Source organism: Opisthocomus hoazin, chromosome 10, assembly GCF_030867145.1.
Source record: "Opisthocomus hoazin isolate bOpiHoa1 chromosome 10, bOpiHoa1.hap1, whole genome shotgun sequence".
In the NCBI taxonomy this organism is placed as follows: Eukaryota; Metazoa; Chordata; class Aves; order Opisthocomiformes; family Opisthocomidae; genus Opisthocomus; species Opisthocomus hoazin.
The window spans coordinates 23,948,656-23,969,154 of NC_134423.1; the positions used below are offsets into that span (position 1 = coordinate 23,948,656).

Below are 20,499 nucleotides of genomic sequence, written 5' to 3' on the forward strand. Positions count from 1 at the left end.
ATTATGGCTTTGAAACAGAATTCAAAGTACAAAACTAATAATAAAAAAAACCCAAAACCAAAACAACAGCAAAGGGAGACTATCAGAGTCCCCTTCTGGCAGAAAGGCACCCAGCCATGCTCTGTGAAGTTCCACAAGGGACACTTCACCTACTAAAAAGTGAAAAGCTGAGATCCAGGACAGGGGCATGGCTATATATTCCCTTGGACAGAGTAACAGCCCCATTTTATTTAAGGTAAATGATGACTTCAGACTTCTGGCACACTTTGAGTGCAGTCCCTAGCTTATGAAAATGGGACACCTCTAGTCCACTTTAGAAAATGTCTCCTTGCACGGAAGGAATTAGGCACTTGGCCAGTTTGGACCAGTCGCAAGTCTGCTGGCCTTTTTTGGCTCTATTCCCGAATGGAAGCCATACCACATCCAGGCTTTGTTAGGAGTCCCTGCTCAGGCGAACAAGTCATTCAGACTCCAGGTGCCCAAAGGCAGGATCAGAACATGCAGAAGTGGGGTGGGAAGATAACTTGTTCTTAACTGTCCTTGAAGGTGTTTGACAGGAATGTGCTTGATAACGTAACAAAACTGTCACCTTGACATGGTCTGGTCTGCAGGAGAAGGCAGAGCACTCTCAGGTGTCAGCCCAGTCTGATAATCTTCCTACACCTATGGCTACTACACACATCCCTGCTGCCCCATGAAGGTTGTGAAGTACCTGCTGAGAGGCTGGATCCAGGAGTTTGGACAACGTGGAGAGAACTGTGATAAGTGACTGCGTTTCCTTGGAGTTGAAGTCATCTTCAGCACTGCTGAACTGGTTCACCAGGGACCTCTGATGATGGGAAGGAAAAAGTGTGCATGCTTGTTGCAGTGCCATTTTAAGAAGCAAATAACCAGAAGCTGCAGCAGATAAAGGAGTCAGCGACAAGGAGAATGATGAAGAACATTGGAAGAGACTCTTCTAAAGAGCGAGTGCTGGTTTTTGTTATGAGTGCTTACACACAGGCCCACATATGATTCAGCATGACTTTTCCGATACTCAGGTCTAAGTTTATGCTGCACTGAAGGACCTTATAGCTCTGTAAATACACGTGCACTTCAGTCCAGCTCTGCACAGCGCCTTGGAGAAGATTTCCTTAGGGATCAGAAAGTTTTCTGAACTGCCAGTGAATCAGTGTTCCCAGTGGCTATCACATACTCAATCCTGTGGTCAAGTAACAGAGAGCTAGCAGCGTTTTCTGCCAGAATTACCCGTGCTTTGGAACACTTGCAGCACACAGTGGTACTTACCTGAAACTGTCGGATCTGGAAGGCAGCTTTCTCCGTGACATTAATATCCGTTTCTTCTGCGTCACCATCAGTAATATCTGGCAGAGACAGAGAGGTGTAGAAAAAAGCTAAATGCCAAGAGCAGAATACCGGATTTATTTCCAAAAGTGGGAAAGACTGCAACTGCTCACAGCTAGAGGAGGAACACAGACTGTAAAACCGTGGTGAGCACAAAAATGTGTTAAAGGCAAACTTCAAATAGACAAATGCTGTATCGGATCCCAACCTGATCCCCTCCAGCAGATCATCTGCTGTCAGACTGAGCGCTCTACAAAAGCAGGTAAAGATCTCTCTGGAACTTACCTCTGGCATGAAAATCAATGCTCCTAAGCCCAACTTGTTACTGAGAGACAAGGACCAGACCCCTCTCTCTACTTATGGATAAAGGGCACTGGGTCCCTAACTGCCCATACATGGCTCTGGAAATCAGAGCAGAATTGTACCATGTGCCTACCCAGGGCTTGTAGAAACTGGGGTATCCTGGCAGCGTACAGCTGCTGCACCGTGTTGAAGATCCGCAGCAAACCTTCCAAGCACAGAAGTGAAATGCTTTTTCCCTTCTTCTTCCCTGACTCTTCAACAACAGTGGGAATTGAAGTGTACCTCCACAGCAGAACCCTAGGAGATGGGAGACAAGTTAACATCACACGTTCCAGTAAAGCTGGCTGCACAGTGCAAGAACTAGAACAGAGCAGAGCACACATTCTACTCTTAGGATCATATATTTAATATAACTAAATTGGAAGGTCTTTTTCCAATAGAAAAGTGGAGGGAGAAGAGATCCATTTTTAAGAAGATTTTGTTTCAATATCAGCAAAACAGCTACTGCATTCTTCCTGCACAGCTAAATAATTTAATTCTTTCCAGATGCCAAGGGACCTTCCAGTCACATTTCAAGTCCATCTTTACACGCTTCTTTCTTCCACCTGGCTTTTCTTCTGTTTCAGACTACCCAAACATTGACCACTGTGTGTCAAATCTGTCAGTGACAGAAAGAGCTTGTCTCTTGGCAGTTTGAATCTGTGAAATGTCAGATATCTCTATAGGGCTCTATATAAGTAAAATCAGAAAGGTAAAGGCAGGCAAAGCAAAGTGAAAAGCTTTGAAGAAAGCAAAATTGTTTGGCCCAAAGGAGACTTTTCTATTTGTAGGCAAACATCTTTTTCCTGCTCCCCTAAACTCACTTCTTCCCTTTTTTGTTTCCTCTCCTTTCTTCTCATTAGTTCTGTCGCCTGCACAGATGATCTTATTCTATTTCAATGTCCAATCACGCAAAACATGTAGCTCACACGTAGTCCTAATGACTGCAACAAAAATAGCCTCTATTATTTGGGGCGAGACACAAAACGGGCATTATTCATGGCAGGGGTAATTTGCATTTTGTGCTCTCTGCTGACTGGGATCTGAAAAGACCCCATGCAGATATGACCTAGATCCCAAAAGACATTTAGATGCTTGACATTCTTGGGTTTCCAAAGGATTAGGTGCATGAATGTCTTCAAGCGTCTTGCAAAACTCCCAAACAAATGTTTTTTAAAGCTTGGGTCCCTCTTACATCTACTTTATATCGTAGCTAGAAGTGAATTTTAAGTTCATTGCATCCCAGGGGCCTCAAGTATGCAGTCTGTAACCATCCTACCTCCTCTGTGACAGTAAGTGATGAGCCAAAAGTCACAAAGAGGCTGAAAATGAGTTTGATGGCATTTGGTTCTTCCAGGCCAAGTTCCGTTATTAGAGCTGTATCACTCACTCTGGCACAGAAACTGTAGTGCCTCCTCTTCATTTCTCGGGAGCAAAGAAAGGCAATGATCCCAACTCAGTAATAATAGCTGTTTGAAACAGTTATGGGCTGCGTTCTTCTTTCAAAAACCTACCTGAGAATCAAAAATCCCCCAAAAGCATTGATGCTTTTTAGGGCTGATGCCTTCACGTGTTCCAGTGACTCACCGTGTGATTTTGCACAGGTTCTGAAACATCTTTTCAGGATTTTGCCCATCTGGCCCATCAGTTTGTCCTGTCTCCTCCAGCTGCTGCACCTTCTGCAGAGCTACACTGACAGCATAGCGTAGGAACTCTGTGCTGGAGCGCAGAACTGCTAGGCTCTCCTCGTGGCTTTGGGCATTGTCCCTGAAGAATCAAAAGCACTGTCAGAGAATTGAGGATGCACTGAAAAAGCACGGGGATGGCCTATGAGATTCAAAATCTAAATATGCATTTACAAATCACTGGCTGAATTCAGGATGGGAAAGACCCTTTGTTTTGGTAGCTTGTAGTGAACATGTGGTGGACAGAGTTCCACCAGCCTCTCCAAATACACTAGCAGACATGATTTGAATTGAGGCCTGGCTCTGTTCCACAGAGGACTGGAGCTCAAACATTGGAGTTTGTGGTCTGGGGAATGGCCCAGCACTGGGAAAGCATAGACTCTCCGAGGTCTTACAAGTCATAAACAAGGTCCAGAAAAGCTGGCTTGTCAATGCCAGGAGTTGCATAGCTATGGTTCCTGCCTGGACTATGATGCTCTCTAGACAAGTGCTGTTACCACGCATGCTTTGTACAGCAATGAAAATGCCTGTACTGTGTATGCAGTGCACAAGACAGCCAGCATGCAGACACCACAAAAGCACCTTGTGAATAGGCCTTAAAGCTACTCCAGATGTGACGGCTTCTCACCTGAACAGAGCTGTGAGCAGAGTAGAAACAAAACCCATGGACAGGAAGCTTCGTGCAGTTTTGTTGCCCAAGGCAAATTTGTTCTTTCCAGCTTTCTCTTTCAGGATTTCAGAGAGTTTGTTGTAACATGTAAACAAGCCTAGGACATCCTCAAACTTGTTCTTACTGCAGTAAAGTAGTAGAAAGCACTAATGGAGAATATCCAGTCGTATAGTTTCCCATTTGAAGCTTCAGTTGCCAAATTACACAATGACACTTTCTAAATGACAAAACCATGACATATGACACCTCCCCGCCTCCCTAACAGCGTATACGTCATCCATTCCTCCTTGACCCGCTCTTCTACAAAATGTCACATCCCATCTCCCACAGCACATGACATTCAAAAGGAAGACACTCCCCAAGGTTCTGTGAATGTCTGTGCCACAAGGCACTCACACTCAGAAAACGTCATTCCGGTTCTGGGTTGGCACTATTACCTTGTGCTGGCAATGAGTCTGTGTCCTGTACTCTGAAGAGCTAGGCATAGTATAGCACAGCTAGTGCTGGAGTAAGATTTGATGTTTTACCTGAAATTCCCTGTGTTGAAATTGTACTCAATCAGGACCTCACAAATTCCCATCACCTGGATGGCATAGATGTTATTCTTTACACCAACACCAGAAGACGGAGAGAAATCTGCCGACTTATCCTGAGAGGTAAAGGAAACAAGTGAAAAATCTTTTCAAAACCTGTCAAGAACTCTGCGTCTTCTTCCACTGAGTCAAACCAAAAATCTGATTTACCAGTTCAAAGTCTTCCAACTCGCTCTTGATCATTCGTCGTGTGACAGATTCTAGCATCTCTTCAAAGTTTTGTTGAAATCCCACATCCTCCTCCTCCTCGTCGTCATCTTCAGCTCCTTGGCATAGATGCACAGTGCTCTTATACCAGGCAAGACAGTGCTGGATACAGCAGAGCAGATGGGCCTGAAGGAAGCAGCCACACAGTCACAGTCAGCCTTCTAGGTGGAGGTCACTGGCAAAGTGGACACAGGCCAGACTATTACAGTTGGATGCAGAGAGCCACAGCTGCCTTCAGATATTCACGTGAGTCTCGGGAATATTCCTCATTCCTGGAATGAGGTGATCTGTAATCCTACACACAGCTACCCAGTTCTAGCTTCAGACAACATTGTCTGCGTGAGATTGCCTACAGGGGATGTAAAGACATAACTCCCACTGCTCCCTCAACCCAGCCACCTCAACTGCTGAAGGAGATGGGAAGGGAACTTCCAAAACAGCTCTCACTCCAGCTCAAGTGCCTGCTCCCTTCCTGGGTGTGCTACTGCAGCACAGCATGGAAGCTTCCTTGGGGGAAAACAGGGTGATTAATTTGAATTTGTTCCCTCAGAAATCCAGTGAATAGTTGAGGTCTCATCTCCAACAATATCAAAGGAGAAAAATCAAAGGGCACATTCCTCCCCCTGCTACACACGCTGCACGACAATGTTATGCAGAATTAAGTTGAAGAAGGAAAAAAAAACCCAGAGTGAGCTCAACAGAAGATAACAGAACTACACTGTTCCTAGAGCATTTTTCACACAGGTTCCCCAAACCACTTTGCTAACAGAGCTCTGATAGATAGCCTGAGGCAGGGGTGAGATGCCCAGCTCTATTGTCATTAAAAGAATTGCTCCAGGCTAGAAGAGGCTGAAGAAACACAAGGTATTCAGCTCACGTAGCAGCACAATGCTACGGAACAGATGAGCCTGCAGGTGTGGCCAACCAGTATAGCTCTTACCAGTGGTTCCTGCAGAAAGATTTGATCTCCTTGAGCCATAATACATCCTTCAAGTTTCAGTGGAGGCAGGAGGTCTGGCTGGGGCAAGTAATATTGCTTTATCTGTCACAGAAAACAAGAAATAAAAATAACCAGTTACTTGGTAACTGAGCCTCTTAGGTTGTCTCAATACAGAATACGATAATCTTTGTACTCCATTCTACAGAGCGAAAACTGGCATTATGATAATGGGACTGTGCATGTACCTGAGCCACGTCATCTGCTCCATTAGCAATTAAAATCCCCTCTTGAGTTGCTCATGTACCTCTCAGCCAGGACACATCACTGCCGTAGAACAAGTTTATCTAACCACTTGCTGCTGTGTTGCCTCAACACGCAACATCACTTGCAGTTCATCTGCAGTGCTGTCCACTGCAGAAGTAACTGTTCCTGTCACCTGTCACCCGTACTGAATGCTTGGCCCTGTCACGGCATTCAGCTTCCTGGCCTAAGGGTGCAGACAGCTACGGAGGCTACACTTGGCACTAAAACAAGTCCATAAGAGACCATGCTTGCACCAATTCCTGGCCGTCTGGCACACCAATGGAAGGAGATATGATCTCAGTGTTGATAGAGGATCAGAACCAAACAGGTAAAGTTATAAAATTTTATACATTTAGACCAAGTTCACATTAAGCGCCCTCTGCTTTGTTTCCAAAAGCTGCCTTGGCTCTGTTCATGTTCCCTTCTCAGACCCTATGCTGTCATGGGAAAGCTGGAATTAGTCAGCACGAACTCTACAGATGATTAAAGGGAAGAAAATTACTTGTTTCAAAGAAAGCACAGCCTGTCCAATGGATTGAGGAAATGCGATTGTCTTGTTGCCACGAGCAACACTGTTGGGGGATGAGTTAATCCTCCCAGATCCTACATGGACTTGGGCATTCTCCCGATGGGAGGACAGCAATAACAATTACTGTGTCAGCACACATCCTTGGGGAAGCATGGGAGGGTAACTGCTGTGCACTGCTGAGGAACAGGGAGCACACAAAGCACTTCTCTGGGCATCACACTTCTCACAGCATCTTGGAACTGAAGGATTGGAAAGAGCTCCAAGAGATCCTTTCCCTCCCACCCCGTGACAGGATATGAACAAGCCTCCAGACGTTTACCTAGCCTGCTCTCTCAATATAGCAGGGATTTGAACACCTCCTTAGAGAAGTGTGGCAGCACTTAAATGTTTCCAGTGTAAGGGAGAACTATTTTCCCAATATTTAACCGGAATTGCTTGCTATACTGGTTGCAGTGCAGAATTCTCAGAGTCTCTGCAGCCATGCCACAGAGCAGTACTTTACCTGGGACAAGAGCGTTTCCATTACAGAGCTGGCCAGCTGGGAGTTCCTCCGAAGGACATCATAAAAACCCTGAAGACAGGAAGGAAGGACAAGTTGGCTTCCACGACAAAGAAAGTGAACCATATGTGTAAGAACTGGGCCTCATAAGACAGCAATGACTCTTTGGCACAGCAAGGAACCATGAGGAAGTAACAAAGTCCTCAGTGTAAAATCCCATACCTGGCAAAGCAAAGGCACCACAGAAAGAAGGTATGAATCAGAAAAGAGTATGAGTTTCCTCACAGGGGCCCTCTCACAACCTGTATCTCCCTAGCAGCGGTGGCATCAAGCCCAGAGTGACTTTCACTGCTATTTAACACTAGCACTAGATCCAACTTCAAACTGTGAAATCCTGCTTCAAAGGCAAAACAAGCCAGTGGGGAAATGGCAGGAAAAATGGCAAAAAATCCTAGAGACTGAGAAAACCCAGTGGATTGATAAAGCAAGCACAAGTCTTATAGCAACAGTGACGAACACACCCGAAACTTGCAGCTCACCAAAGGTCAGTCTAACCAAGTCAAGAAGGAAACAAAATCTCTCTGACCTGAACAGGTTTTTATTCCTCAAGGCGGTACCTAAGATACACACCCCAAAAATGGCTCTTAATATTAGGCCATTTGTCACAGGAAATCTAAAGGACAGACAAGCCTTTCTAGAAACTTGCAAAAGGAAGAGGAGAAAAGACAGACCCCGATGCAGTCTCTAAGGAAGTTTCCCCATAATCTCCAGTCAGGGTTTTCTCTGGAGCCCATCATTAACTCCCAGCAACTCTGCTTCTGTCCAATGCCTGTTATAACACTCCTCCTCATTGGGCATCAAACATGCTTCCCATTTCTTAGGCCACATCGCACGGAGAGAGACACTGAGGCATTTTTGCTCTTAAGCAATGCATGATATGAGGAAGATACATCAGTATGTCTTTGGGCTTCTAATGGTCCAAAATAAAAAGAAGCAGAAAGATTGAAAAAAAGAAAAAAATAGTCCTTGGTACATGCGTCCCATGAAGAACATAACTGAGATGACAGGTTGTTTTCTACAATAACGTGATCATTATTTACCTGGGGCTACAGCAGAACCAGACTACAGAATAGCTAGTGGCTGTTTAAAAGAAGATTGAAGAAACCGTGTTTACCTCATATAACATGAGTCGAACATCCGCTTGCTGGCTCAAACATCGCCTCAGGCTGCCCAGGATTTCAAGGCAGAAGGCCTCATTAGCTGCAGAATTATAGCAGGCATGAACATCTGCCTGGACCTGAGAGGGAATATTAGTCACGTTATGCTGGTTACAACTCTCAAATTTATCACAACACAGAAGCAAGGTGATAAGGGGCCTGGCCCCTTAACAATCACTGAAACAGTCCGTAGTGTGCTGCCAGCCTCTTTATCATCATCATGGAGCAGTGTGAATGCTCCCCAGAATACTGGTGCTGTAAAAGAGAATGACTCTGAGAAGCAATGTCCCTAGGCCAGCTTCTCTTTGCACATTGCATTTCCCAAAGCTTTCCTTCCAGGACTAATCCTTCCTGAAATTATATTTCCATTTTGGGGAAACACTCCACTCTTGAGTTGTTTCAAACAGTGCATATTAGACACAAGACTGTCTCATGTGTCCACACCAGGGACTGCAGAACAGCACTTACCTGAGTGGCACCAATGGCCTGGCTGCACTGGGAAGAGGACAAGCTGCCCAGAACCTTAAAATTTCTTAACAGAAGCAAAAAGCCAGCAACCGCAGCTTTACGAGCATCGAGCTGCCTGTGAATCAGGGGGAGAAAAGAGAAGCATAAGGAAAAATGGAAGCAAGAAGCTCAGAAGTAAACACAAGATCAACTCAGCAATGAAAAAGGGCCCACAAATACAGAACGACTGGGCCCAGTGGGACTGTATTCCCCAAGAGGGCAGCACAGTCCCAAGTAGTGAAGAGCCTGGCAGTTTGCTGGGAACTCCTTTGCTCTGCACTCTCACAACATTCAATTTCCTTTCTGTCCTTGCAATGCTCATGCTGAGAGAAAGCCCCAAGCCAAGACCCAAACAGTAAATGTCCCCTGAAAACTGGAATGGGAGAGTCTCAGAGAGCTCTTCTCAGAGCTGGAAAAAAGCTGGTGTTTTGCTTTGCTCACCGAAACCACGGGTCTTTCCCAAGATCGAGTCCCTTGCCTGGAACAATAATCCTAATTATGAAATCTGTATTCATAACCAGGCAGCAACTGCCCAACAAAATCCAGTCTACAATCACAGTGTTATGAAGGTTGCAGGATGGTTTGTTCAAAGCATTACCAAGACAACAAGCCCACTTCTCTACCACCTTGTAAGGGATCGATCAGAGGGAAGGTGGCAGCTCAGCATTCTGATCAGTGGTTCCTTCCAGACTCTCCCTACATCTGGATGTACTTAGCCATGTAGACACGTGCTGGAATTGGTTTTAATTTTGCCTACTTATTTGGAGTTCCCAATAGCTTTCTGAATTTCCAAAGCCCATTCAGCTGGGGGTTGGGATTTGTGTCTCAGTTCAGCAGAGCTGTGATTGCATTATAGTCCTAGGCTAAAGGGTTGGAGACATCACCATCTAGTTATGGGAAGAACATAGTAATGAGACACTTGGCCAAAACAAAAACAATTCTGCTCCAAAAACATAAATGAGTTGTAGAAGTGTTTTCAAAGAATCCCCTTCCCAGCTTACCTGGAAAAGATAGCTTTTTGGAGAACAAGTATCAGGGAGTCCCTCACTGACATGCTGACTTTGAGCAGGGGCTGGAAAGGAAGATACACTTTGGAGAGAAAAGCACTAAGGCATGCCAAGCCCTTGGGGCACATGAGCTCATCTTCCTCAGGCCCATCTGGCCCTGTATTTCCAATACTGTCATCAGTACAGCAGGAGCACCAAAACATTTAAAAACAACATAAAATTAAACCCAGAGACCTCTTAGCAGGTTAGTGAGGACACAGTGCAAGGGTTTGGGAAAAGAGCTGGTATCCCCAGAATGGATGAAGCAGGTAAAAGTTTAACACCAGGGCCCAGCAAAGAGAAATACTGACATGGAGCTTGGAAGGAGAAAAATCAACGTGGCAGCTACAGCTGTTCAGTTAAACACTGTATACTTAGTTTTCTACACTGAGCAGCACCTGGGCATCTTCCAGATGAAAAGTCAGCACAGAGCAGTTTCGGTATCACACCAGACCGCACCATATGCTTTTTGCTAGAGAGCACAGGCAAATCCATGCTTGAAGAACAGTTCCATGCTACAGCGAGCAACTTACAGCAGAGTATGAGTGCTTATTTTATGAGGAGGGTTATTAGATCATGCATATAATTGTGGCCTAGAGCTGTCAGTGGAACTAAACTAGCAAGGATATTCATGGAGAAATGCAAAGCTTTACCTGTACTGCCCGGAGGAGCCCTTGCACTGTGTCGATGGGCAGAAAGGACAAATTGTCAAAGGTTTCTGTGACTTTGGAAGATGAAGTCTGAAGCACAAGAGGAGCAGACACAACGATATTGGACAGCAAATCTGAAAAATAAAATGACAAAACGAGCAGCTGCCGCCAAGGGGCCAGAAAAGTCTGAGCAAAAGATGTCTACAGAGCTAACAATTACAGAATAATCAAAGCCCTTCCATTACACGGCGAGGCTGTGACAGGAGGAGCACAGAAAATCTGAGCTCTGCTGCAGGCACGAAGTGTAAAACACTCAGGACCCGGCTGCAGGGCCTCACCCCAGCAGAGGGCACTGAGGTGTAGGAGAAGAGGCTGCAGCACAGGCACCTCGGCAGCCCCAGTGACTCCAAACACCTGCCCAGGGACAAGGAGGAAGGCAGGGCTAGGACCGTGTAACAAGGTACTGACTGATGGATACCAACTTGCTGTGCGTCAGTTGTTCCATGGCAACTGCCTGCAAACACATTTTCACCTGGGATTAATACAAGGTAATGTGACGCAGCTGACACCTCAGTAAGAGGGGAAGGAACAACTGATTTTCTTGGCTTCAGGTCAATTCAACAGGACCTTGTTCTGGGAAGCTACGTTCTGAGTGTCCACAGAGCAGGACACGTTCCTTTCTTTTTCCTGTTACCTATGAAGTGGCTGACAGGAGAGGCTGCTTTTGTGAGGACTCTGTTCAGGACTTGCTCAAGAATATCACTTCTGATGGGCTCATGAACCTGAAATGAGAAAGAACAATAAACAAAAATCAAACCCTACATAAATCTAAGATATTCCTGTACCTCAGAGCACAGGCATAATGCAGCACAAAGCAAATCCAGATCTGACAGGTAAGCTGGGACTGGTTGCCAGAAGTCTCCTTTCAGCTAAATTCACACAGACCAATTCAGCTTTCATCCCAGTCCAGTCAGAACCAGCACATCAGGGACGCACACAGTACACTCGGAACATAATGGGTCAAATCACCTGTGGGATGCAAATTTACCACTTCAGTGAAGATGCTGGTTTTAATCCCACCTCTGACAGATTTTCTTTGTACCTCTGCATTTCTCTACCTTCTCTGCAGTTTCTTGGAAACTGTAACAGGGATTACACAAGTATCATGGTAGCTGAAACAGATTAGGATTAGGTCTTTATGAGGATGGCCTCTTCCAGCTGGACAGGGGCAAATAGGAGACTAAATCTAGTATTGTTTGTAAAACACTCGTGATGGATACAGCAGGCAAGGTTTTGACACCATTCAACATGAAAGAATAAGAACAGAGTTCCCTCCCCTGCAAAAAAAACCCCACAAAACCGACCTCTCCAAAACATACACTACCTTAAACGTTTCCAGCAGGATACTCGCTCCCAGTCTGCAAGCCTGCTGGGCTGGCATTTTTGAAAGGCTGTAACTGGTATCAGCAGCTTTTCCTCCAAAGGGCTTTTTTGGTTCATACGATTCCATTAGGCTGAAGCCAAGATCCACCAGGCCTTGAGTAACGTGGTCCCAGCCAAACGCACTGAGGAAAATATTAAACAGACCAAGCAAGAAACAACTCAGTCACAGAAAAGGTTTAGATTAGTGCAGTCTAAACTAAAATCTTCTGCAATCATTCCAGGGTCCAATGCAGCAGTGAGAGATGCCTGATCACACCAGGGAAGATGACATCCCTCACAGCCCTATGACCATCCTTAGGCTGAGGGACAGGTGCTCAGCACAACAGGCCTCGCAGTCCTGGTTCTCTAACCATCAGACTTCCTTTCCAGTCCAAAGGTTTCCTCATTGTGGGGAACGATGTGCACTCAGGTCTGATCTGCATGTGACAGTAGGCTACAGTCGGGATGCACAAATGTCCTACTGAGCCCCAGATCTTCAAGTCAGAGAGGAAGACAGAATAGGAACGCCCCAAATCAAACTACAGGACAATTGGTGACAGATCACAGACCTGTTCCACAGGATGATGAAAGGACTAACCATGTGGGGGAAGAAAACAGTGAACCTATCACTCGTCCCTTGATCAGAACACAAACTACAGCTGGCAGCACGACTCACAGCATCAGCTGCTTTACCAGGAAGAAACAGAGGGTCCTGATCAATTTAGTCCTCTGTACCACCAGACGCTGAGATTTGGGGTGAAGGGGGCAGATATATACAGCTGCACTTTGGTTTTTAATTCATCGATATAAAACCATGATAAAACCTTTGGATTTTGACACTGTTCCCTGCTGGTACCTAGTCAGCAGTACTTAGCACCCTAGAGTATTCTAGCGAGGCTGAAACTCTCCCTGTCCCAAAGCCCGTTGAGCGTTCTGCAGCATGTGGCAACATCTCACCTATTTTTTACCACTTCCAGAATTACAGCAGTTATATCATACTGTTGAGGAAACAAATCTTGCAGAAACTTGGAGGCCTGAAGGAACTGCAGGTCCTTGCAGCTTCTTGTGATTGATGTTTTCAAGAAATCAAATATCTGGAACATAAAATCATTCAGTGTGAGGAAATGATCTTTGAAATGGGACCTGTATGGTCTTGGGTACGTTCCAGTCAAAGCACCAGCCAGAGCACAAGTTCCAGTACAGCCTGCCAAAAATCTCAGCTCACTTCTTTCTCAGGACAAATACACCAACCTCATTAAGTGCCTCAAGAAGAGTAACTTGCTGCCAGATGCACTTCAGATGGCCATCACAAAGCCAAAACATGAAACAAAGAAGACACTGCTTTTCTTCTCACCGTACAACACCAGCCCACAGGAACAAAAACTCTGGAAAATTCTGATATTGTTGTTTTATAGTGTTCAGTAAACAACAGCATACCAATGATCTAACTCCTTCCCCACAAGCATCCTGAAACCATTTTAAGCCTAATTCTGGTGGGACTGTGACTTCATCATGCTTCCTTTCCTTTCCAAGGAGTGCAGCATACATCCCCACAGAGGTTCTCTACAACCTTATCACCCACATACCTGCTCTTGCAGTCTGTGTTTTACTGCAACTGATAACAAAAGAGCCACGCTGAAGGGACACAGGGCTTTACCAGGGTCCTTCTGTTGCTCAGTCTAGAAAATAGCAAGGACCAGTCAGAAAGCTTGTTATCTTCAACTGCAGCATCTCACCAGTTCAGGGGAGCTACCAGGCCCATATCTCACTGCTGTTGTGGCGTAGAAAGGGACGTGTCTCTTCAAACATATCACAGCACTTACTAAAGTGAACACGACTGCGATCACAAAAATGATGAAATCCCTTCTAAAGATAACCAGTTAAGTTGATTTTAAAAACCCTGCTTCAACACCACTGAGAACAGTGCCTGTCCCATCTTTGTCATACCTTCAGATGTCTGATTAGTTCCTCGCCTAGGTCCTGATCCAGGTTGATAACAGAAACAATATGGAGAATAACGGTGCCTTCCACATGACGGAGCTGGTCTAGGGGCATTGTGGCTACCTCAAGGTCCACTGATCTGTAAGATTAACCAGAAAAAACCCAAGCCACCCGACACCATAAATAATTTCTTATATATTAAACACAAGGTTTGGAGTTCAAATTGAAGGAGCCCTGGGCAGGACCAGTGTGACTACAAATACCCAGGTAGTAAAGAAAGGGAATGACAATGAACTCACTGTGGAACCCTCTGTTCTTCCTTTTGTCTCTTATCCAACTGGTTGAAAAAACTGATGATTCCTTCTAAAACAGTCTTCCTGCTGCCCTGCAAGGCAGGACATTACATTAAGCCACCGCAGGGTCTCCAATACCCTGGGAACTACACTCTACTCCCACACCGATTACAAGTGTCATGGTATCCCTCCTTTCCCTTCATAAAACACTGAGGTGGGGGAGGGCTCCTGTGCAGCTCATTTCCAGGTGATGCAACTCTGGTTTCGTCTGCGTATTTCTTTTGACTGCACTTATCAAAGAGTTGGAAGAAGCTGAAGCTCTCAGCTGTTGTTCTGGGTTTTTTTTAAGTTATTATTAAATAGAAAGGACCCTGTATGTCATAAACAATTAGAGAGGCTTTCAAACTCCTAACTTTAAATCTGTCATCACTGGCCAGTGGACTCAGACGACCTCCTGTAACACACAGGTAATTTGTCTTTGACTGGATCATTTTGGCACTGGCTTGATCACAAATGAAGCAAGAAAAAGAGCCAGATCAGCCTGTCGAAGGGCAGAGATGTGACTGGCAGCCTCTGCTTGCAGGAAGAGCACAAGAGATGAGACATTTCCAATACAAGTCAGACTACAGCCCAGAAGACATTCATGCTGCACGAGCTATTATTATAGTGTGCAGACCACAGAGTGAGTAAAACCACACTTAAGAACACTGGAAAAATCAATCTTCTCTGCTGTCTGCTAGGTCTGTGCTCACTCCTGATTTTCCAAAGGTTTCCTTCTTTCCCCACAAGGAAGATCAAGACTGTATCTTCCTCTGAGCATTCAGCTTCTTCAGGCTAGAGGGAGTTAGAGGAAAAAAAAACCCTACTGATGTTCTGTTGTGTCCTGCTCCCCACAGCACAGTTTGGGAACAATGGGAATCCCTGCCAAAATCCAGCCTATAGCTCAGTCTGTACATATTTTTTTTCTCATGGTATATCCTTAGGGGGAGGCCAGCTCCCGTGAGCTTTTACCTTTGCAGAAAGCAGCAGCAGCTGATAGACCAGAGGGGGAATTTCCTGCAGGTCTAATTTGGAGAACATCCTAAGGACCTTTTCCACCACAAACTGCAGCTCCTCTCCTGATAGTGGAATATCCCTGTTGAATCAAAGATGCAGCCTAACAATTATCACTAATTTCCTTCAGAATCCCACAGCACATTCAACCCATAACTAGACAAAGGATCCTAATGTACAGACAGGCCGCGAGTGCTCCCAAAGTCCTCACCAGAAACAGTTGCCACAGATCCCTCATTACCCTTTCGCTGTCCCAGGATACTCTTCAACCTTTGGTGCTTAGATCTCCTCCACATTACGCTTGTTCATTAAGGTATCGTTAATTTGCCAAGGCTCTCTCACACATGGAATAAAAACCATGATGCCATGCCCAGTCTTTGGGGCATGCCTGCCCAGCTGTGTTTTGTACCCACACGGATACGATGTGGATGTTCATCAACTCAACCATCTGTGGGGCTGTGCCCGGTACGGTCAGACCTCCTACATGTATTTGTCCCTAACTATGTGTGAAATAGGACAAGGACATGACCGCAGCACAAGGAAGTGTTGATGTTGAAGAGAAAAAGAAATACCTGAACATGTTGGCAAGATGTATTACGCTTCGAGGATCCCACCTGGTAAAACAAAAATACGTCAGAACATTGAGCACAAGCAGAACTATTGCTTATCCCCTCCCTTCTCATACACAAATATTCAGTGTCACCATTTCCCTGTTACGTTCTGACATTACAATTAGCAGCCACATTTCCACCAGAAATTGCCACTGCCACCCTAATCACCCAGACTTGTAATGGTTCTGAACTGCCCCAGCCCCCACAACAACAAGTACCAAGAAAGGAGTAAAAACAAGCACTTCCCGAGACCAGCTCATGCCATACTATCACAAGATCTGGGAACAGGATGTTCCCTTGCCTTCCCAGCCAGAGGAGACTCTGTCACGGAGGGCACAGATTCAGAGATGACAGATCAGGACACAGACAGTGACATCCAGCTCATCATGATGTCTTTTTCAAAGCACAACATGAAGCATGCTGTTTTGCCATGTAACTAAGATCTGGCAGATATCTACATACTTGCTGGAGCAGAGGGTATTTATCAGCTGTTTCTTAAACTCTTCTCCATTTAGTTCACCTGAAAAAGCAAAAGTCTTTTATGAGTCAGTTCCAGAGGACAGGCTGGGGAAAAGGAACTGAGAGGGGTTACCTTTCCCATAAGCCAGGCTCTCCTTCAAACCAGCCAATACAGTGAGAACAGTGGAAAACAACTCCAAGGACTTCCCGTTAGACAGGCTGCCGCCTTTAATAACATCAACAAACAGGGTGGCAAGCTCAGCCAACGCATGGCCTGGCAGCTGGCGAGCCTGGGAGAAGACACAACACCACGAAAGAGCCTCAGGCATGCACAGGAGAATTCCACCTGTACCTCCAAGCAAAGGACAAGATTTCTTACGGTGAAATGTTCCCCTCAAGAGGGAATTCAGCCCCAAGACCTCTTTTTCATACAGTCCTTTACAGAACAGAGCAGTAAATCAAGCTGATGTAACTATAGGTTTGGAGTTTCGAGTCTAAGCCTAAATATCCAAAGATAATCACACACAGAGCAAATTCCAGCACCAGCTAACTTAGTCCAAGGCAGATCCATGGAAAGGACACAACCCATTTTCCTCAGTGGCCTAGTGAAGTATCTCGATCTACATATGAAACGATACCCAGCAGAGCCCAGGAAAGCCAGCCCAAAGTAACTTCTACCTCCAGCATCAGCAGTCCTATGATTTCGGACACCTTGCCCAAATGCAGGTCCCCTGACTCCACCAGCGGGACGCAGTGCTTGTAAACCTGAAGCCTCCTGAGAACACCGCTTCGCTGGGAACAAGGGGAGCCTTATAACAAGAAAATAAAGAAAACAAAAAATGGGAAAAAATTTATGCGAGTGACGACGTGTTGCTAAACAACAGGAAATAAGCAGGACTAAACAGTCACCTGACTGCAACTCTCCGTTTTATCTGTCTGACAAAATGGATAAAAAACAGAGCACGGGAAATGAGAATCTCTTGGATAAAACCACTGGAGCGCTCAGCCCTGCCATCACACCCTGCGGTTCACTCAACCTGCTGCCCGACCTCAGGAAGTGCCAAAACGCTGGGAAGAATCGGCTTGGCAATTAGCCTTCGGCTTGGCAATTGGCCTTCAGCTTGGCAATTGGCCTTCAGCTGGCCAGCTCGTTCTGCTCCGAGGTACCCAAGTGCTCCCAGAAGTAAAGCCCGCTTACAACAGGTTCACTACAAAGACACCAGTCCGGTTTCCTATCTCCCGTGCCCATTTTCGATGTCCCGTTTCCCTGTGACGGCCCTGACGGGCTGGTTCTTCCCGGCAGCGACGCGTCCTTCGCCCTCCCGCAGCCAGGCCGCGTCCCGCCGGCTCAGGGGCACAGGCCCCCTCCCCACCCGAGGCCCAGCTCCGAGCCCACCCACCTTTGAAGATCCCTCTCAGCAACGCTGCCGTCTCCCTCCCCTTCAGCGCCTGCCTCGTCACCATCTCGCCCAGCTGCCAAGAGAAGGGGACGCTGCGGCCTGGGCCCCACCCGAGGAGAAGCCACCTCCGCTAAGCCCTGACAGGGCCCGCCGGCGCGGCCTCCCCTGCCCCGCACGCAGGGCCCAGCCTGCGGGGCACACCCGCACCTCGCTCTCCCCCAGGCTCTGCAGGGCTTCCTGGAGCGGCTCGGGGGCCTCCTCGGCCGCCAGCGCCAGGATGCGCTGGGCCATGGAGCCGCCGAGACGCCCGGTCCGACCCGGGACGCGCTGCCCCCCCCCGCGCCTCAGCTCCCGCACCCCGAAATTCCCGCCCGGAAGCGCCCGCCCGTCACCCGGGCAACAGCTCCCGCCCCCGGGCCTCGCTTCCGCTCCGCGCCACCGGCCGCTCCCGCCTCCCCCGGGTGACCGCGGGTTCGAGTCCCGCGGGGTGCGGGCAGCGTTGGGTTGTAATAGACTAGAAGATGACTCGTGTCGAGTGCACATATTGTGCTACTGTGGAAACTAGCATCATGCGAAATAACAAAACTGCATGAGGCATGGAACTATAGACAGGATATCGGTGGGTTTGAGATTGGGCTAATATAGAAGTCCAGCGCGGTTTGAGACTGGGCTAACTATATCGCTTGTGCAAGATGAGCGGGCAGCGGCGGGGAGGCTGCGGCAATGCGCCAAAAAAGGACATTTAGAGGGCACTGAGGAAGAAGAGACTCTTCATCCCGAAGACACCAGAGGAACTATAAAGGCCACCAACATCATAAGACACATGTGTCAATAAATGATGCCACATAAGCACAGAGAATCCAAAGAAGGAGGAGACTTCGCGGAAACAAACAGCTCGGAGAGAATATAAAGACCACCGGTGCCATTAGAAGGTGTGCGTGTTGGTGGAGCAGTGACTCCCCGCGCACACAGTGCTGTTTGCGTGCTTTTTATTGCCTTAAATATTAATAAAGAAAAAGATAATGCAAATGGCACATTGTCATTTATAACAGGGTGCACATACGTGGGGTGTGGGCAGCGTGGGGCAGGCAGTTTTGGGGGGACTGGGGTGCTCAGCACAAAGCGCCCGCCCAGGGACACCCCGTGGCAGCGGCAGCAGCTGTCCCCCACAAGAGCCACCCACGTAGGGCGCGGATGTCTCCAAGTAAACCCCCTTAAGCCATCCCGGGGCACGAGGGGCGGCCATGGGCGCATGTGGAGGTTTAGCCCGCCTTTAAGCAGCAGGATTTAGACGGAGGGTCCGGTGCCAGCGCAGCGCGGGAGCTTTCGCCAGCCCCGTGCTGACGGGGAGCGGGAGCTGACGCTGCTGAGAGAGGGGGAGCGGGTTCGTCCGGGGCCAGGGGCCGTGGCGATGGGGGATAACCCAACCTGGCCAGGAGCTTCCCTAAGGGATGCGGGCCACAATGCCTTGGGGTGTGTCCCCCTTGGGGTGAGCCCCTCCTGGGGCTGCCACCCCTTCCCGAGACCCCTTTTCCCAGGACAAAGCACCCGCTCGGTGATGCCAGGGGTTGCGCGTGAGTCTGCGAAATAATTTCACCTGTGATGAACGTGGTGGCCGGGATGCCCAGGTGGCCAGGGGAGCGCAGGTCCCCTCTGCCACCCCCATACGGGGCCGCTGGGTCTGTTCGGGTGTCCCCACGCTGATGATGTCCCTCTGTCACACACCGTCTGCCTCGCCGGGCTGCAGGCAAACGTCCTACGAGCTCTGGGAAGGAGCTGAGCCTTGCGCCGGGGCCGGTGTGGGAAGGGGATGGGGAGGTTGGGAGGTGGTCCCGTGGAGAGCAGCGCACAGTGCCCCTGGCCACGGCAGCATCGCCCGGGGTCTTGGCACAGGTCTGGGTTTTCTCTCCCCACTCCCCCTGCACTTTGTCTGGAGTCTCGTGCCTTCCTCCTCCTCCTCCTCCCTCCCTTGCAGCGGGGTCTCAGCTCCATTTGCAGGGCAGCCCCGTGGAAACCAAATCCGTAAATCCTGGTGGCATTACAGAACATGCCTTGTGTAAGCCCCTTCAGTCCTGCTCTGGTGCTTAGCCTGGCCCCTCCACCTCCCCAAAATCCCCTTTGCGGTGAGAGCCCAGCCACGGTCCTCTCCTGGGCTGGGGGAAAGAGCCATGCCCAGCCCCATCCTCACCCAGCTCCTGCAACCCTGGGCCCAAAAACAGTTGAGGCTGCAAGGGCTCCTCTGCCCCATGCGCCTTCAGCATGCTGGGATGTGGATGTCCCAAAAAATCGCGTTTTGCCATCCCGCTGCACCCACAGGTGGGCTCAGTGCGGTCCCTGCTGCATCCTGGGGCTTTCCGCCATCGCGAGTTCACAGGATCACCCCGGGGGTGGGCTGGGTTCCAGTTCCCAAAGCTCCAAGCAGGCAACCGTCACGTGGGGGCATCGTAAAAAAAAAAAAACCTGCACATTTTTTTTTGTATTTTAGAAGCTGAAAGTGGCCCCGTATGGATGCTGGTTTGGGTGGTCTCTTTGGGGAGGAGTTGGAGAGTCCCAGGCTGGATGAGCCCCGGAAGCATCCTCTGCCGTGGACCCGTCCCCGCAGCTGGACCCTGCCCACACGGCCAAATTCACAGTGGGACCTTGCCAGGCTTTTTGGGGTAGAAGCTGGGGAAAAGACCTGGCCCGCTCGCCCGGGGGAGCAGGCCGGAATGGCAGGCTGCCCACCGCCTGCCCCTGCCCCTGCCCCGTGCTAATGAGCGAGTTACACAACGAGAAGCTTTTATACTTC

At 48.1% G+C, this 20,499-nt stretch overlaps 1 protein-coding gene across 1 annotated transcript in view; it reads right to left on the minus strand.

Moving 5' to 3' along the window:
* The window catches only part of FANCI (FA complementation group I), a 24,114-nt gene extending 6,077 nt beyond the window's left edge, over positions 1 to 18,037 (minus strand). Inside the window, exons 1-26 of the mRNA XM_075431572.1 lie at positions 17,919 to 18,037; positions 17,712 to 17,784; positions 16,990 to 17,120; positions 16,445 to 16,601; positions 16,315 to 16,372; positions 15,814 to 15,855; positions 15,200 to 15,323; positions 14,195 to 14,280; positions 13,902 to 14,034; positions 13,541 to 13,633; positions 12,912 to 13,048; positions 11,917 to 12,097; positions 11,227 to 11,314; positions 10,536 to 10,666; positions 9,838 to 9,908; positions 8,798 to 8,912; positions 8,287 to 8,409; positions 7,116 to 7,184; positions 5,782 to 5,883; positions 4,785 to 4,967; positions 4,569 to 4,690; positions 4,000 to 4,164; positions 3,274 to 3,453; positions 1,781 to 1,944; positions 1,288 to 1,364; positions 713 to 829 (exon numbers count right to left, since the gene is read on the minus strand). Coding sequence (XP_075287687.1) covers positions 713 to 829; positions 1,288 to 1,364; positions 1,781 to 1,944; positions 3,274 to 3,453; positions 4,000 to 4,164; positions 4,569 to 4,690; positions 4,785 to 4,967; positions 5,782 to 5,883; positions 7,116 to 7,184; positions 8,287 to 8,409; positions 8,798 to 8,912; positions 9,838 to 9,908; positions 10,536 to 10,666; positions 11,227 to 11,314; positions 11,917 to 12,097; positions 12,912 to 13,048; positions 13,541 to 13,633; positions 13,902 to 14,034; positions 14,195 to 14,280; positions 15,200 to 15,323; positions 15,814 to 15,855; positions 16,315 to 16,372; positions 16,445 to 16,601; positions 16,990 to 17,120; positions 17,712 to 17,784; positions 17,919 to 18,002 — 3,006 coding nt within the window. The 5' untranslated portion in view covers positions 18,003 to 18,037. The remainder of the gene's footprint in view (positions 1 to 712; positions 830 to 1,287; positions 1,365 to 1,780; positions 1,945 to 3,273; positions 3,454 to 3,999; positions 4,165 to 4,568; positions 4,691 to 4,784; positions 4,968 to 5,781; positions 5,884 to 7,115; positions 7,185 to 8,286; positions 8,410 to 8,797; positions 8,913 to 9,837; positions 9,909 to 10,535; positions 10,667 to 11,226; positions 11,315 to 11,916; positions 12,098 to 12,911; positions 13,049 to 13,540; positions 13,634 to 13,901; positions 14,035 to 14,194; positions 14,281 to 15,199; positions 15,324 to 15,813; positions 15,856 to 16,314; positions 16,373 to 16,444; positions 16,602 to 16,989; positions 17,121 to 17,711; positions 17,785 to 17,918) is intronic.
* Between the last annotated feature and the right edge of the window lie 2,462 nt (positions 18,038 to 20,499).